The sequence below is a fragment of the Accipiter gentilis genome, chromosome 7 (genome assembly GCF_929443795.1).
Source record: "Accipiter gentilis chromosome 7, bAccGen1.1, whole genome shotgun sequence".
In the NCBI taxonomy this organism is placed as follows: Eukaryota; Metazoa; Chordata; class Aves; order Accipitriformes; family Accipitridae; genus Astur; species Astur gentilis.
The window spans coordinates 3,753,954-3,771,096 of NC_064886.1; the positions used below are offsets into that span (position 1 = coordinate 3,753,954).

The window sequence follows — 17,143 nt, forward strand, 5'->3', positions numbered from 1 at the left end:
CACTTTTTATGGTGTTACACTGAAACAGACTGAGATGCCTCTAATTAGCTCCTCCACTGACTCCAAAGCCATGTGCCTTTGCCAGACTTACCAGGGCTTTCTCCTAAAAGGTTGAGGAAGGTCTTGATGGGGCTGCTAGTTGCCATCCTGTCCAGATAATGCTATTTTAGCAAGCACACCTCTGATGACAGAACTCTGCAAACTGTGTGGAAGGCAGGGCAAGTGACGTAATTCAGCAAAATATTTCTTATGGTTAAATCTGTCCTTCATACTGCTACATATCACGTGTGTAGTCAATGTAAGACAGCAATATGTAAGTTACTCATCCAATGAGTTGCGTGTGCAAGTAAAATTTCTCTTGATAGCTGAAAAACGAAATGCCAAGGACACGTGACTTCGGAGACAGGATGCATCTTCATTCACATTGCCTTACAAGGTTCCTGCAAGTGGATTCACCCACCAGAGCAGCAAGAGAAAAAAGTAAGCGAGGCGTTACCTCCCGCAGTCGGGAAAAGTCAAGCTGTCCAGGGCACATGCTCCGGGCAGCTCCAGCAACCGTCTCGGACAACCGGAGATGTGCCAGCTGATAAACACTCCACAGTGCACCAGCCACCAGGCCACGGAAGAGGAGAAGGACAGGGAAAGAGAAGGCCAAATTGTCAGTTACCCATCAGATTCCTTCTTCATTAAATACAATCTGGTACCAGTTTTGTCCTTTCTTTCCTTCTTGCAACCTTGTTTGTAAGAACTGCTGTCTTGCGTTTACCCCTACCCTCATAGTCATTATTTCTGCTCTGGAAAGAGGCATGAACCTTGTTAGGGAACACACTTCCAGCTCTGTTTTCTCACAGGAGCGGTGTCTTTTTCCATCGGAGCTAGATACACTTCCAGGAGAGCAGGCTGTCCAAGGCAAATGTGATTTCCTGGAGTTTACAAGTTTGCTGCAAGGGTGAACGCAGATGCGCAACCTGAACTTACCAGCACGAGGATCTCGCTGGTAGGCTCCAGTCCCTTTGCAAGGAGTAAAACGGGCACAAAGCAGTCTGTGATTCACGCAGTTGCAGTCCCTTATCGCAACGACTGCTGCACCATTTAACTGGAGCCATTTATTTTCAGGCTTTGCTGCATTTTTCACTGCCACACCACTCCTGTTTCTTATACCATCCGTCTTGACTGTATTCATATCTAATTACCCAAACTCAGCTAGTCACAGAGCTCAAGCTTTCAGTTTAAAAGAAACATAACCAGGCATCCAGCAACACTGAACACGTGCCCAGGGAAGAAGACCGATCCCAGGAGCATCAGAGCTGCCTGTGGGGTTCCTGGACCTCACATACAAGACCTGTCCCAGTGCGGGTCACTGTGCTGGCTAAAGCTGCTGGCTCCCTCAGTGACTCCGCTCCCTGAGGCTGAACGAGGCTGCAAAAGGAGGATGGCATTTGCTTGGCAAAACCAACCAGAGACACTTCTCTCTCATGGAAAGCCCTAATCAGCTGAACTGCATGGCGTGCCCACTATGAAAGATGCAACTCCATGAAAAATAAAAAAAAAGGAAATTAAGTAGATGGCTACCCTTCCCCAACACAAGCTGAACAGGTACCTCCCATCCCAAAGCCAAGATTTTAGCAGTACTACATAACACAATCCAGGCAAAGCCCAGAAGCAGCTCTGGCCAGGAAACAGCACGATCCTCAAATGTCAAGTATGTTGGAGTTGTACCAGCACCAACAATGGCATTTTCCCTTCCAAGTGCTTACATACCATGTAGCTTCACCTCCAGAGGATTTATCTTCTCTCCCTGCTCCAATGCAGTTGATAAGAAACCGCTCCTTTTCTTTTCAAGTGCTGAGGCATGAACATGCGTGCATCTGTCTCTTCAAGGCCAGACTCACCTACCCGGGAGAAAAAAAGCTGGAAGCCGCCCGGAAAGCACAGCTGGTTTGGCACTTGGCCACACATCTCAGAGGTAAGAGAGACAGAGAGTGAAATCACTGCCTTTAGTGCCTGACTGCCAGTTCAGCGCTGTGCCAACAGGAGCATTGCAGGAGTGATCTTTGCAGCCCAAAATATCCTAGCACTCGTCCTGTTTTCGGGGGGTGTTATGGGAAGGAATTTAACAGCCATGAGGAAGTCTAAACAATTTACTATCATTTTGTTGCCTAGGAAAAACAAGGCACCTCCAACAGAGTGCAGTGCCAAGCCCTTCTGTCGCAAGAGAAATAATATACTTCTGAATATTTCAAGTCAGCATAACTGAGTCATGCTCTTCCTTAGAGACGACGGCACAGCAGAAACATATGCAAAGGCCTCGGGGCTCTTTGTCTTACTATATTCTCACGGTACTCGCTTGCTGTGAAGCTCAAGAAATAAAGTCACTTCAGCTTCCTATTTAACACAGAAAAGTTTTTTTTAAAATATGGATGTTGCCACTTCCTGTTAGTGGTACGAGGTGACTGAAGCCTACCGTCCTCGCCTTTATTCGAGACTCCAGCGAGTTCCTACAGCAACAACATGAGCTCACTTCATGCTATCATCCACCACACTACAGGGAGCTGAATCCACATGAAAGATGAGCAGATGTCCCTCAGCATGGTAAGCCACTTTTTATATATTATTGCCTCATCAATTGTGCTGCCTATCTGCTTATATTGAAGACTACTTAAGCCCTGCATTGTTTAATTAGAGGACCACTGTATCCTTGCTAACATCTGCACTGCACACATGTAAAAACCCTGATGCACAAGCTAAACACAATGACAGAAGAGCTAAAGCGTGGTAGGAAATTGTTTTGTCTCTGCAGAAGCCATGCCTCCAGCTAGCTCTTGCTCGGAGTGGGTCAGAGCCTGTATTTAGTTAACCGTTCGCTCTGCGGCTCACTAACTGTTCAAAACGAGGGATGAGCTATGACGATTCACTCGGACGTTTACTTCCTGCACCACCCTGCTGGGGACAAAGAGAGACATTTGTAAGGAAGAAGAAAAAAACAAACAGTAAAAGGCTTCTAAGAAAATGAGGATAATTTTACCCACGACACCAGCCAAGATCGGTTGGTTGGAGATCCTCATCTGTGCAGTTTACTGCCTTGTCTCTTCAGGGCACCTGCTCTCCTTTGATCTCAACCCTGAGTCACTCTGGACTTCATTTTTTTTTTCCTCTTGCAATGTCATGTGGGAAGTTTTGACCAGAAAATGTTTGATCACTGGCCAATTTTCACTCCCGAATACGTAGCAGCAAGAGGGAGAAGGACAGATCCCTCCCTTTCGGGATGTTTGAGATCCACAATTAGGCTAGCGAGAGGCTTCAGCAGCTGCAGATGAACTGATGGATGCTTTGTCACCCTCAGAGAGGCCACTTCGCCCTGACCCCTAAAAGCCTCCCGTAGCTCACTAGTATGCCAGCCCACACCGCTCAAAAGCTGTTGGAGCAGTCACCAGTGGGCAGATCACTCCTCGATTCACAGAGCTGCATCCTACAGGAATAACGTTACCTGCCCCACCAGCTCTTGCTCCTCAGCTGTACCACCTTCCAGCCGCTCATGTAAACCACCACGTGCCTAAGCCCTCTTCCACAAAGCTGCTTTCTGACAGATGTGTGACTAAATCCTCCTGCATGAGAGAGTCCTGAAATACCGTAAGGACAGCCGGAACGAGGCGCTCCCACAATCTGAGACCGTGTAACACAGGAGTACCTGCTTCTTAACAGAGCTGCAAAGTCAAAACCAAAGCATTTTGAATCAGTAAAACTCACATAAAAGGAAAGGCTGCGTTAGGCAAATACAATTAAGAATCTCGCTTGTGTGTTAAGCCAAAATGCCGCCGGTTTCATATCTTTTATTTCTGATCTTAACAAATGAACCTCCATACCACAAAAAGGAGAAGTCAAAGCCACAACAGAAGGATCATCTACAACCTTAAAATACCCATCCTTTTAGCAACTAATATGCTCTATAATCGTCAGTCTGATCATATCACAGCAACAAAGGCTTTACAGACACAGAGATAAAATTATTCTGTAACTGGAATTAAATATCTGAACCGTTGAGGGGCTCTGTGAAACAACTAATTTTGAATGGAAAAAACAATTGGAATAAAGTTTTTGCTGAACCCAACAACAACAAAAAAAAGGGACAAGCTCTGCCTAAGGCTATGGCTCATTAGAGAGGCCAGGCATGAGATACACACACACTCACATTTATAATTCGTAATTTTTGAGGAAGTACCAGAAAGGGAAAGAGACAATATCAGAATCCCTCAGATATGGCATTTCTTTAACACATCCTGTTAAATGAAGGAATTTCCTCTTTTGTTCCAAAAAAGGGAAACCAATGCCTCGTGGTTTTAACATGTTAAAGATCTGCTTTAGTGTCAGTAACAACACAGCGTCAGCATTTTAAGAGCACGTTCCTCATTTCAATTCTCCAAAGCAGAGCCTTTGGATTTTCCTGATGCAGTTTGGAAAGACGTTTGATTAAGCCGCAATCTGGCCTTTTTAAGGAAAGCAGTGTGCTGCCAGGTCCGACTGCCAGTTCCAGCCGCCAGCAGCTCTCCGGGGAAGTCGCAAAGTTAGCAGTGGGAAGCAGAGAGGAAGCGCTTCCCTTACGTGAGAAACCAGTATTAGTTTGGGAAACAAACCTCCCGCATGGCCACTAGTGCTGGAGCAGGACTAGAATGGAGTAGGCAGTAATAAGGTACGTGCCATACTGACCTTTCTGCCTTAAAGGGAGAGGGATAGCAAGAAATGGAGATAAATTAAGTAAAGTAACAATACCATAGCAAAACTCTAACATCTTACTATGACAGGCTGAGATCAATGAAAGTTATTTATTGTGGTACAGTAGTAAGAAGTAGGTAATTGCACTTTGTCGTGTTAGAACAAGACTCTGCTGCACCGGTTCTTTTGAAATACAACACTGCCACATCTCCTCTGCCTCGTCATTGAGTCTCAGCCAGGAAAGAGGAGCTGCCAACTTCAGAGGAAGATGCATGTAAAGGAATGGGGAAAACCCCAGCCTCTAATGCTGAGTAACTGCTCTCCATTAAGAAAAAAAAGACTTCTGCACATTTGGTAGAAACCGCTGCTGGCAGGAACTGAAGTGGTTACTTGTAATGGCTGGAGAGGAAGGAAGGAGTTAAACCATTAGTCTGACATCTGCAAACCAGCTGCCAGAGGGCTTTCCCTCAAGTGACTGGTCCTTACCTCAAGTCCTACAGTCCTCATACAGAGCTGTATCTTCAGAAAATGGACAATTTTGACTTTGAAAGTCTTCCAGCACTGCAGAACTCTCTCCAACTCTTACAAAGTGATTACAAACATTAACCACACTGCAAATACATGCCTTATTCCTGGTCTAAATTTCCCCAGCTTCCACCAACAGACACAATTCCACTGCTACCCAGTTACTGCAGCTACCTTCAAGCCTCTTGGATCTTGGATGAGCTGGAGCAAGGCCACTAGAAACACGCCAAGCATGAACACATCGATTACTCTAGAGCCGGCACGGATGGCATCATCACCTACCTACCTACCCTAATCATTATTCTTATTGGAAGGACCAAGGAATACACTCACCGTCTCACTGGACAAGTGTCCCACATGCTCACTTCCAGCTCAATTGCTCGTGAAATCAGACTCAGCTCAGCCTCTCTGCTTGCCAAGGCAGCCCTCTCCACCCTTGCAGATGCATGACCCTACGGTTGGTCGTAGCAGTACACACGTGGCTTGCCTGCATCCACCTTACTAAGTAGTTCTAATCGCTAAGCTCCCCTCGACTACTCTTACTATGCCCTCAACCTATGGCATCTCCTAACTTGATCAGAAATGGCTTCTTTTCTTTTTTTTTTTTTTTTCCTTCCAGATCAGAAAGAAATGCTGCAGTTGGCACAGGGACAAAATGTAACCCCTGTGAGAGCGCCTGCTAATAACATACCTATTCACTAACGAGTCCCTATAACCAGTTTGATTTTGAGACCCGTCCATCAGCCAGTTTGCAGACCCATTAGCTACACAGTGTTGATTCGTACTTCTCACTTCCTCAATCAAAATGCCGCACAGATGCCAAAACAAATACCTTTACAAAACACTGTCAGCCTATCTTGTAACCTCAAAAAATAAGTCAATGCATGACTTCAGGTTCATATGACGCTCACTTTTTCATAAAGCCACACCGATTGACATGAAAACCCATCCTTTAAATCCAGATTTTAGAACAGCTATGGCTGGTTTCCCATTATTTTGCCTGGAAACCTTGTTTGGCTGGCCGGCCTGCAAGCTTCTGCCTGGTGCAAAATACCTTTGGGGTCTGGAAGAAAGTCACTATCACGGCAACATTCAGACTGCCTCAGCTGCAGCCTTAAGGAAGAATAAAAAGTCAGCTGCCGATTTTTAAATGCCTACCTTTAGAATCAGCTGCTTAATCTCTACTTTATTTACTGCGGGAATGGAAGAATAGATCATACAATGACCAGGTCATCTGGCTTTTCAACAAATCCAGAATACATACAGTAGTTCTTGAGCCTCCCTGTAGTGTTATTGACCAGTGTTCAACCTTGAATTCCTAACAGGCCGGTATCACTTAACATGTCTTTTTATTTCTCAAGTCCTTTAGAGCATCTTTAACTCTGCTGACCACATTTCTCTTTGTGATTTTCCTCCACTCCCAGTTTCTATTTCTTCATTCGCTATATAGCGGTGCAGCTGCTTTCATGTTAGCCGGCACAGGCATGTCTGTACCGTGATGTTTTGCTGTCTCTCCAACAGCTTTAAAGCTTCCATTAGCATTTTCATTTTGTATGCATTTGTGCGATCTCAAAGTATATGAATAATTTTCAATGTTTTGAAGTCTTCCCCTTTGCAGCCACTAGAGAGATAAGGTCCTGCCACCGGACTCGTATTTGAAAGGAAGGGGCTTTGCCTCGGTCACTTCGCCTCTGACCCTGACGCCAAAATTCTCCTTGGTAAGTTGCTTACGAGCATTTACTTAATACAGGCAGGACCAAAGCGGTCACTTGTTTGCACCTGCCAGCAGTTCAGAAAAAGCAGAATATTTAATACTACTTGCAAGTAGCAAGGCAGAGCCACAGAGCAAACCAGTCTCAGCAAGCGTTCCTCTCTTCAATCACATTTCCAGTACTTTTGGTTTGCTCAGGGCCCTGGAGAAACAATGTTCTCCTCTGCACTGTGAAAAACAAGCAAATGGGCAACAAACAACAGCATTTTTCTATTTCTGTAGTGACCCACCACTACCTAACTAAATAAGCAGCTGGGCATCGCTGTTTTGTGTTGCAAGAACACGGCATTTACAAAATGGATTACACTACAGCTCTTGTGCCTCTCACCAGGCACGGATCTCCTCCAACCAGGTTGACCACGTGCCACAGAATAAAGGGGACAGACCGTGGAAATATTGTACTAGTCAAAATTTCGGCCCTTACACTCTCCCTTCGGAACCCCACGCCTACAGACAGTGGCCGCAAAAGCACTAGCTCTAGAGGATGGCATCCCTTCCTTCCTCCTCCCACGTCTGATTATCCTGTAAATGGCATAGCCAACTCACCAGTACAATTTGACCCTGGAGAGTTTTCAGTGCTCCCACTTGCAGGATTGATCACTTAGTCTTAATTCTACAGGCATTTCTTCATTTAGTTAACAAAGAGCAGGAACATATTTGTGCATTCTAGTGAAATCCTTTAGCAGGCCACATTACTTTTGTACAATAAACTTTCCCAAATCCGTTGAGGATAGCGAAAGTGTTCTCAGAAAAACAGTTACAGTTAGAATAAAATACAGATGATCCGAAATTCCCAGATGACAACAAACACATATACGCATGTGCTAGGCAGTCACATAGGAAACTTAAGGGAGTAGCTAAGGTGTCCAGCCCCATAGAATCAGAGGGTTTAACATGGCTGTGCACAGAGATACATCCTAAATTTTATTCCCCCACGTAAGAAGGAAAAGAAAAGCCTTTTGTTCCAAACAAACACCACCAGATGATGATTATAAAAGCAGCACTGGATACAAGCTTCAAACCCCCCCGCTACGATTCAAATCGCAGCAGTCTCCTCTTGTCATCCTCAGGATCTTTCATCAGCCATACAGTGCTGCGGTGGATCAACACAAACACACCTCTTCTGCCTCCCTCTCTCCACTACAGGTGCACAAGCTTCCTGCTGAACTGCTCACTAGGAGCAGATGGATGAAATCCTAAAGCTGCTCCTACAGCTCTCCATAAAGAAAGCAGTCATGTAAAAATCAGGTATCTTCTCAACACGCAAAAAGCAATTATGCTAAAGACACGGGGAGAGCCCTGCAAGGTCCAGATCAAAAGCCAGAGACATTGGAGGCAAGAGAAAGACCTATCAAATTCACCGCGCTTTTCCCAGCTTAAGGATCAGAAATGGAGCGTTCTGGCTCATAAATTCTACTTCCAGCAAATTCAAGCTTAAATCCCCTGAAGGCAATAAGGAAAAGGCAATCAACAACAACTCTAACCACTTCACAGATGCTCCTGTTTAGTTTATACAGCACTTCTTACAGCATTCAAATGGGTAAAATGGGATTTCAACGCAGGGGGGCTGACGGCAGCAAGCAGGATTCCTCGGTGAAGATACCAAGGGCAAAGGAAGTTCTGAGAAGCATCATATTGGTTATGATGAGTGAACTCAGCGTGCTCAGCCTTTGCTCATTTTAATCTGCCAGTAAGCAAGCTTGGCTAAACTGAACATCCTGCATCTACAGTGCCTTAAAAATCCACAGGAATCACAAAAATGAGGGGAAAAACGAACAAACTGATGCGTTCCCTGGGAAGCCATGAAAAAACTAATCGCTATTTGTTTCCAACTGTTGTTCCGCTTCCTGAGCCAAATGTTCCCAAGTCAGCTGCGGTGGCTGAGGAGTGACCGGTTAGAGCTGGAAAGTTGTCGATTTAAAATTGCAGCTTGAACACTTTCAAACTCCTTAACATCTTTTATAGCTCCAGGACCACCTGTTCGAAAAGCGGAGCCCTCCGATGCCATAGCATGTGCCCTTACCCCCGCATCTTCCAACTAAAGCAATCAGCCTGGGGAGAAAACACTTAGCCTAGCCCGTTCTTCTGCTCTCACACCAAAAAGATGCAAGCTGTGTACTAGAGAAGAGATACGTGAAGGGAACAGCCTCGCTCCCTCAAAGCATCAAGGTCATTACTCCCGTCTTCAGGAAAGGGGTGAGAAGAAGCTTCCAGACTCCTCGAACCCCTCTGCAGCATCTTCCCTAATTTATAGTGAGCATGCATGAAAGATGACATCCATCCCCAGTGCTCCGGGAGATGACAAAGGAGAAAGAACTATTTGACTCCAGGATAATGGAACACTAACCCAAGTCTTCTTTACCTTGTATACGCTTTTACTCGCTCAGATTTGAACAGCATGGGGCATTCAAGACAGAATCACTAGGATTTTTTTTTTTACTGCTCGAAAGAGTCAACAGTGCGGAGATTCTGTTTGACAAAGCATCCTACTGTGCAACACACAATGTGTGCATTGTGCAAACTGATCTCCTGCAGGGCTAAGAAAACAAGGCAGGCTTGAAAAAAAACCCCACAAGATAACTCCAGCCCGCAATACCTCCTGGTACTTTACTCTGCTCACGGTTTTTCTTCTATAGGTACCACATTTACAGAGTCACGTTGAGAATGTCTTGATACAAACGCTTTTGTGAGTCCTGGACGACGCAGTGCTGTTTCTCTTGAATCAAAGGTACCAGCTCTACTCTCTCATTATGGTGAGTATTTAAGCACAGCTGAGGCGGTCAGTCCTCCCTTAAAACCTGAATTCTCAGGATAAATGAGATTCCAGAGGATAACGCATTTGGAACTTAAGAGCTCAAACACATTTTCCACTATTTCTAACACTGTATCAAAAGATACCCAACATCTCCTAAAAAGCAGCATTTGCCTCTTTCCTCTGAGTTTACAGAGCTCATCACCCAGGGAAACGAATTGTACTGAAGGAGAAAACAATAATCTCCTTATGTTTTGGGTGTTCATTTCCCTTTCCAAGATTTTTACCCCTCACTCATCTCGGAGGCAGTTTTGCTTCGCTTTGCTTGCTTAAAACATTCATTATAAGTCATCTAGGCCAGGAAAGGATTAGAGAAGCACTGGCAGAAGTTGCAAAATGCAAGGCTGTTAGGTCGGAGAAATGAGACTTTCAGAGGCATAAACAACAATCCAGCACTGAACTACCACTTGTGCTTCAGAAAAAATTCCTCTATAAATTTTAAGCAGGTATATACTAAGAAAAACAAATCATGCACAGCAATGCAAACCAGCACCTCTTCATAACAAAGTAATGAAGCCTACCTGTCCGCTTCCACGTAAGGTGTAATCTGCGCTTTACAGATGAGACGTGCTAATCACAGTGATGTTAACTGACTTACCCCAGGTACAAGGAGGAGCAGCTTCAACAGCAGAACTAGATTGCCTCCGAAAAGGTGGTCCCAGTCCTGTGCTCTAGCCATGCTTCACCTCCAAACGCGGCAGCAGAAGAGCTGATACTGGAACTAATTAAAGGCAAATCGGTAGAACTAGGAGCCATGACGCAAGAAAATATCCTGCGTAGCATCCAAGAAAGCCACCAGATAATCCAAAAGGCTGTTTAAGAGCCTGGCTGTCAGAGATGTCGGGATCTGCCAGGTCCATCGCAAGTGTCTGCTTGTTCCCTCGTCCCTATTTCTTCACACCAATTAGCGACAGCATTTTATAACTAGCGCTCAAGTCCAAATAACCATCTCTGAAATCCTTGCTTTCACACAGGGATCAAAAACTACAGATCCTGGAGGATTTATTAAATCTACTAGATGGCTGACATTTAAAATGCCTGTTTTTCTTCAAAGGTAGCAAAGCCAGAATGCTTTCACTGCAATTAAAGTGGTACCTCAAAAAGCACAGCTACCAAGTTTGTGTGGCTGCAGCATTTCCCCAAAGGTCAGATATTTATTCTCTGTTTGTTCCCTCAGCCCATCAGAAAACGTACTTATTTTACACCTGGAAATCTCTTTCATCCATGGACGGCACTACAGGAAGCGGCAGTAGGAAGAAGGCAACAGAGATGTTTGAAGAACAGGGACTTGCTGACCCGATGAGCTGAAGCTGTGGACTGTGCGGACAGACTTACTTTCTCTCACTGCTGATAGAAACAAGTTCTGGAACCAGATCCAACACAGAAGAGAATTGTATCACTTCTGGTTGCATTGGTTGCCGAACACATCGAAATCCAGGTGGCTCTCATCTCTCAAAAGAACAACACTAAGTGCCACCAATCCTGGGCCACCTCCAAAAGCATATGTCTACCTGGGGATTAGTAAATGATTTTTTTTATTTTTTTTTAAAGACATGTTCGTTGCATACAACATCCATTAATGCTGTCATTAGACTCTGTGTCCAGAAACATCACTTGAGTTTCCATCAGCCAATTACAAAAAGAACAGCTTTGCTGAAAGCCTTTTCCTACATTTCATGAAGGAATTGGGCCAACGTGCAGAAGCAAGCCAAGGGAAGAGGCCCTCCTTCCAGCAGCTCCAGGAAGCACAGCGCACACCACACACTGTTTTACAGGCACAACCAACAGTCCCAGAGGCACTCACTGCTCTCCTTATCCACAGTCACGTTCCACACCAAGCACACCTTGGGCAGCCCCTCCAACTTCACCAACAGTAAAATGTCATTTTCTTTACGTGCTTTGGGCTACCTGCTCCTTCACGGCAGCGCACAGTCATGGGGCCACACGCGTCAGCAATTCTCCTGCTACCCAAAAGGCCAGGCTGGCTCTAGTTTTCCTGACAATTTACTCTTCAGGCAGCAGAAACAGATTGCAAAGGCTCAGCTGAAACCTCAACATCAAAGTTTTAACTTCCCATTTTCCAACAATTCTTCTAGAAAACATTGCACTTTGCTGTTGCGGTTGCTCCCCCCACCTCCCCACACATACGCAATAATTCATTTTTACCTCAATAGCAGATGCAGTTGCTTTCTTGTAAAAACCCAGAGTTTAAAGATGACTTCTTCCACTTGCCATAATCCATTGTGTGGGAGAAACAGACATACAGTATCATATTGTTCCCTGTACAACACTTTGAGCTGTACTTTCTGCTCTGAACACACTGAAACTCCTCTTGAGGCTACAGCAATTTCCATGCAGGAGGCAAAGGAGATTCTCGTGTCTCATCTAATACAGGATAAATCAATGTGCACTCATTTATTGCTTATAGTTCCCATCAGCTCAAGGAGAGACACTGTCCTAGAGTTTCAAGGCTAACCACACTGCTTTTGTATATGGAAAACATACCTCACACTTTGAGATATTTTGAGAACCCCGTTCCAATGCTTCCCCCGAGTTCAGGTGAGGGATGGGAAATCACTCAACCCCAGCTGCTTCTCACCGCGATTTTGGGAAAGGTCGTGCAAGGATTGCATCCCTGGTTTTGCCTTCTACAGAAATTCAGTTAGTATTAGTCATTCACCTCAGACAGCTGCTGGGAAGCTTAATTAGAGTGTGTACAGCACTCAGAGATTCTCAGATAAGATGTACCAGGGAAGGGCAGCATCATATTAATTAGCGTGGATTCAAGTGACGAAAGCGCTTCTCTCTGTCTCCTTCAGCTGTTGGAGCTTGAAAGAAAAATTACCCAGCACCACAGTCCTACATGTTGTAGTCAGAAAACCACTGGCACCACAGGGACCACATTTTTCTGGATGTGGTCTGAATTCCCATCAGCTTTGCAGGATTCTGACCTTTCGCTGTGGCTGCAGACAGGAGATCCCTGGAAGACATTGATCCCAGCCCAAGCCAAGGAAAGCAGAGTTTTAATATTCTTTCCCATGCAGGTATTTTCTCCCATTAAGTGCTTAAGAGCTGTATGATTAGGGAGATTAATTTTTGCAGCTGGACATTTTCTTTAAGAACATAATTTTCCACACAGTTTTCTCATTTAGCTTTCTTTTATTCTAACCCCAAGACATTCACTTCCCCAGAATAAGACTCTCCTGCAAGGTTCTTGCATTTTAGTCCTTTCTTTTTACATCTGCAACAGGCTTGCTTTCAGAAAACCCTGTTACTCCTTATTTCAACCCAGTAACTTATCTGCATTGCCAATCAACACCAGGAGTCCAAAACTACAAATTCATTTATCCAAGGACCCAACTGTAACAAAGCTACCTCATGGATCAAGTTGTTTTTCTTTTAAAAAGCGCAAGAAGTTCCTTAAAAAACATGAGAGTCGATGTACTGAAATCACACAGATACTCAGCACTTAGCAAGATGGTTGTGAGAAGCTGGAATATGGATTAAAATTGAGAGAGGTTCATTGACATACCGACACAAAACAAGAGCGCAACTTAATTATTATCAACCTCAGACGCATGATTTAACATAAGGGCGGTTACAGCCACTTTGTCTTTCCCTCGTTGTCACCTGGGAAGATGATGACGGGTCCCGCACTGCAAACAGTCCCAGCCGGTATCTGGGGACACACTTAAATAAAAGCTTTGTGTTTAACCTGCCACCAAATCCCTAGGAGTCGATGGCCAGGCACAGTAACAAGTGAGCTACTCCTCCAAATTCTGGCTGAATATTCTGAGACTTCAGGCTTAAGGAAGACAAAACCAGAAGGAAACAATCTCCTGACCTTCCCTGTCCCCATGCCCTCATCATCACCCTAGCAGGCTCTCCCTCTCCTGAAAAGGACTGGTTGGGACAGGACTTTCTCCCTGAAAAAGACAAGCCTCTGAATAAAAACGTGGAATTATACAGTTCTGTTAATGTCACTTCAGTCCTCAGCAGAGAAGCGGGGGCAGAGCAGAGGGGAAACATTTGAATTCCTCACAGCCTCCACGAGACACAACTTTTCTGCATTTCACAGTAGTTTTTCTTTGCAGGCAAAGAGGAAAGCTGGACTACATGTTCTGTTTTTAAACAAGCTTACTTTTGCAAGTGATGGCGTTAGGCTTGCTCGCTCACTAATTTAAGCTTCCCGCTTCTCAGAGATAGATGTGCCTTTCAAGTTGTTTATGCCAGCCTTCCTTTTCTAATCTTTTATCCCACTCTCGCAGTACCCACTGACTTCAGAAGTCTCTTCATCATCACTTGCACAGAATAAGCTTTATGGGTTTTTTTCAGCAAATTCAACTTTAACAGTGATTAAAACATATAGCAAAATAACAGTTCTTTAATACCAGGAGACACTTCATTTGAAGAATTCCAGGAAATGAATTCTCAAAAACCACACAGCAATCTTTTAAGAAGCACAAAATTGGCCCCTAAACAATCTCCCTGTATTTCAAGGGAAGCAGATTGTAGAATATTTTTATTTATTAATACATTCATTCTCATGCTTGTGCTTTAGCACAGTCACATTGGCTTTAACCAAATGATAAACCTCACAGAACTTCTTCTTTAAAGGGATGGGAGGTGGGTGGAAGAAATAGATGAGAGAAGAGTGATTAAAATCAGTCACAAGAAAGCCTATAAATACACCAGGGGACAGAGGAAGCATTCTCTCTTCTACTGAACTTAAGAATAGCGAGCTAAACTTTAAAAGACAAACAGATGCAATAGAGCAGATGCAATGGAGCAACGATGCAGCGGAGCTTAGAGAAAGTCAACTGGGCAATTTAGCCAGGGACGTGTATTGCAGGGGTGGGAAAGGAGGAGGAGGGAGGAGGAATCTTGATTGTCAGAAATCCTACTGGCTCAGGAAGTCACAAAAGGAGAAAATTACGGGAACTCATAAGATTGCAAGAGAGAAATCAAACCACAGAGTCACAGAGGCAGTGTGGAATAGAGGTAAAATGTAGAAAAAAGGGATGCCAGGCCAGGAAACGGTTTATTTGTTACAAATGTTAAGCTTGTGGCAGCAAGAGCTTGAATAGGATCACAAGACCTGTGCATACACCTGCAATGTCAATTGGAAGTCAAAGGGATGTGTTGAATAAAACTGCTCAAATACATTCAGTGGGGCATAACATAAAACAGAAGCTCACTGAACATGCTCAAACACATCTGCTGTTCCCATCTCACCTAGTGCAGGGCTCTACCAAAGATATACTGAGGAGAAAGCAATGCTTCTAAGGGATGATGGCTTTTGTTTTCCCCCTCTCAACACTCATAGGCTGGCTCTATCCCACTAAATACCTGGGGCTAACAGGAGTACGAATATATTTTCTAAAAGTACTCCTGGTTCTTTGATAAGAATACAATAAAGATGTTAAAGGGATTTATCAACACATATCACTTTCCTTATCGCAAAAATCGGAACGTAAACTAGAAACAGGCAAAACAACAGTTGCAAAGGACAGATGCTTTATGGCACTAGGAAAATACTACATGACATAATTGCAGCTGCTGCGCCTAACAGCTCAGGCCACTGGTACGGCACGGTGGGTCAGTGCCAAGAAAAGTCGACGCTCAGGGCCAATGTGCAGGAAAGGAGAGTTGAGCTTAAGGACAACGAGGTCGCAGGTTATTACACAGAAACCACAAAAAATGTGCGTTAGAAATGGCATCGGTAGGACCTGTCCATCCAGTGTCCTCCTCCCTCTCGGTGTAACACGGGTACTGTGAGTAAACACGCAACACAATAAGCAAACTTCCTGATCTGATTTTCTCAGGCAGCCGCCGGGACACTGAATGAGAGCTCTGAGAGTTTCAGGTCCTGGCAAGCGCAAGAAAGAGCAGCCACCGCAAAGAGAAAAACAAGCGAGGCCGTCACAGCGGGCCGGAAACAACAAAGCGATCTTACTTTCGTTAGGCAGCTCCTCCCGATCCAGGTCATCAAGAGGGGCTGAGGCGCTGCTTCCACTGTCGTCCAGGGTGAGGATGAGGGGAACATCATCATCCATGCTCACAGCCATCCTGTCCCTTCAGAGCCTCCTACTCCAAGAACTTTAAATAACGCCTTTTTCAGTTCCACTTGTAAAACGCTTACGTCAAAAACTGTCCCCAGAAAGTCTTCCATCAGGGGTGTCTTCTAGACATAAGAATATAAAGGTATGCGTACCCATCTCTAGAGACCACAGTTCGAAAAAGGATCTAGTTATTTGCTTTTGAAAAGCAGCGCAGGATGCTAGACTCAATGGCAGTATTTACGCACGAGCTAAATTCAAAAAGTCAGCTCTGGGCTGCCTGCTCCAGTCAGTGCACGGCTCGCAGTACAGCACGGAAGCAAAAGAAAGTGCTTCTTGACAAACTCCTGACCACTCAGCACAAGAAGCAGGCGGGCGTGACGCATCCAGGGCCAGCATGATGCTAAGTGTCACCGTCACACAGGGCTCTTTCCCCTGTCATGCCAGAACGCCTCGATTTCAGGTGGGGAGGGGAAAGAGGGAGAAAAAGAGGCCAGTTTGAGTCCGCACGCACGAAGTTCCCGCAGGCTTTTTTTTTTTTACTGGGCGCTGTCACTGTCACAAAGTCACGGATTTCTTTAAAAGGTGGAGGAAAAGAAAAATCACGCAGGGCCTGGACAACCTTACAGGGACGCTCCACAACCGGTGCCGCCACGCAGCCGTTACTCTCCCCGTCTCCTTCCTTGCAGGCCGTGGCGAGGGCAGAAAGAAGTCACGGCGGAGGCCGCATCCCCCCCAACCAGCAACAGGCCGACCGGGGCCGAGCCGCCCCGCTCCCGCAGGGCCGGCACCGACGGCCGGGACGTCAGCCTTCGCGGCGGACGCTGGGGGGGCTTGGGAAACAGGCAGAACGGCCGGGACCGGACTCCTCCCGCGCTCCTACGAGAGAGGGACACCGAGACGGGGCTGTCACCCGCGCTGTGGAGGCCTCGGCCCGGCCCATTCCCCGGGCTCCCGCCGACCCCGGCCCGCGCAAACCGGCCCTGCCGCCCCCCCCCCACACGCACCCTGCGGAGCCCTCGGGCGGCCCACCGGTGAGCCTGCCCCCCCCACACACACACACACCACCAAGCCCCTCACGCCTGCGGCCCCCGGGACCCGCCGCCGAGTCCCCCGGACACGGCCCGGCCCCGCCGAACCGGCGCCCGCGGCCGCTGCGACACCTCTCCTCAGCGCCCGGCGGCCGCGGCCCCGCCCCGGCCCCGCCCCGCCGCCTCTCATTGGCCGCGGCGGCTCGGGCCTCTCGCCGGAGAGGCCGAGCCTCCC

At 46.1% G+C, this 17,143-nt stretch overlaps 2 protein-coding genes across 3 annotated transcripts in view; one reads left to right on the forward strand and one right to left on the reverse strand.

The window, feature by feature from the left end:
* Positions 1-16,839, reverse strand: part of TPCN1 (two pore segment channel 1) — a 49,534-nt gene extending 32,695 nt beyond the window's left edge. Inside the window, exons 1-3 of one of the 2 annotated variants that reach the window (XM_049805531.1) lie at positions 15,775-15,872; positions 1,762-1,892; positions 92-941 (exon numbers count right to left, since the gene is read on the reverse strand). Coding sequence is in view for 1 of the 2 variants with exons in the window: in XM_049805530.1 (XP_049661487.1) it covers positions 15,775-15,886 (112 nt within the window). In the remaining variant the exon portion in view is untranslated. Of the gene's footprint in view, positions 1-91; positions 942-1,761; positions 1,893-15,774 lie in introns of both variants that reach the window. The other variant, XM_049805530.1, reaches the window with a different exon arrangement.
* SUDS3 (SDS3 homolog, SIN3A corepressor complex component) overlaps positions 1-17,143 on the forward strand; it is a 253,181-nt gene that overhangs the window by 75,697 nt on the left and 160,341 nt on the right. The gene's annotated exons all lie outside the window — the stretch shown is intronic.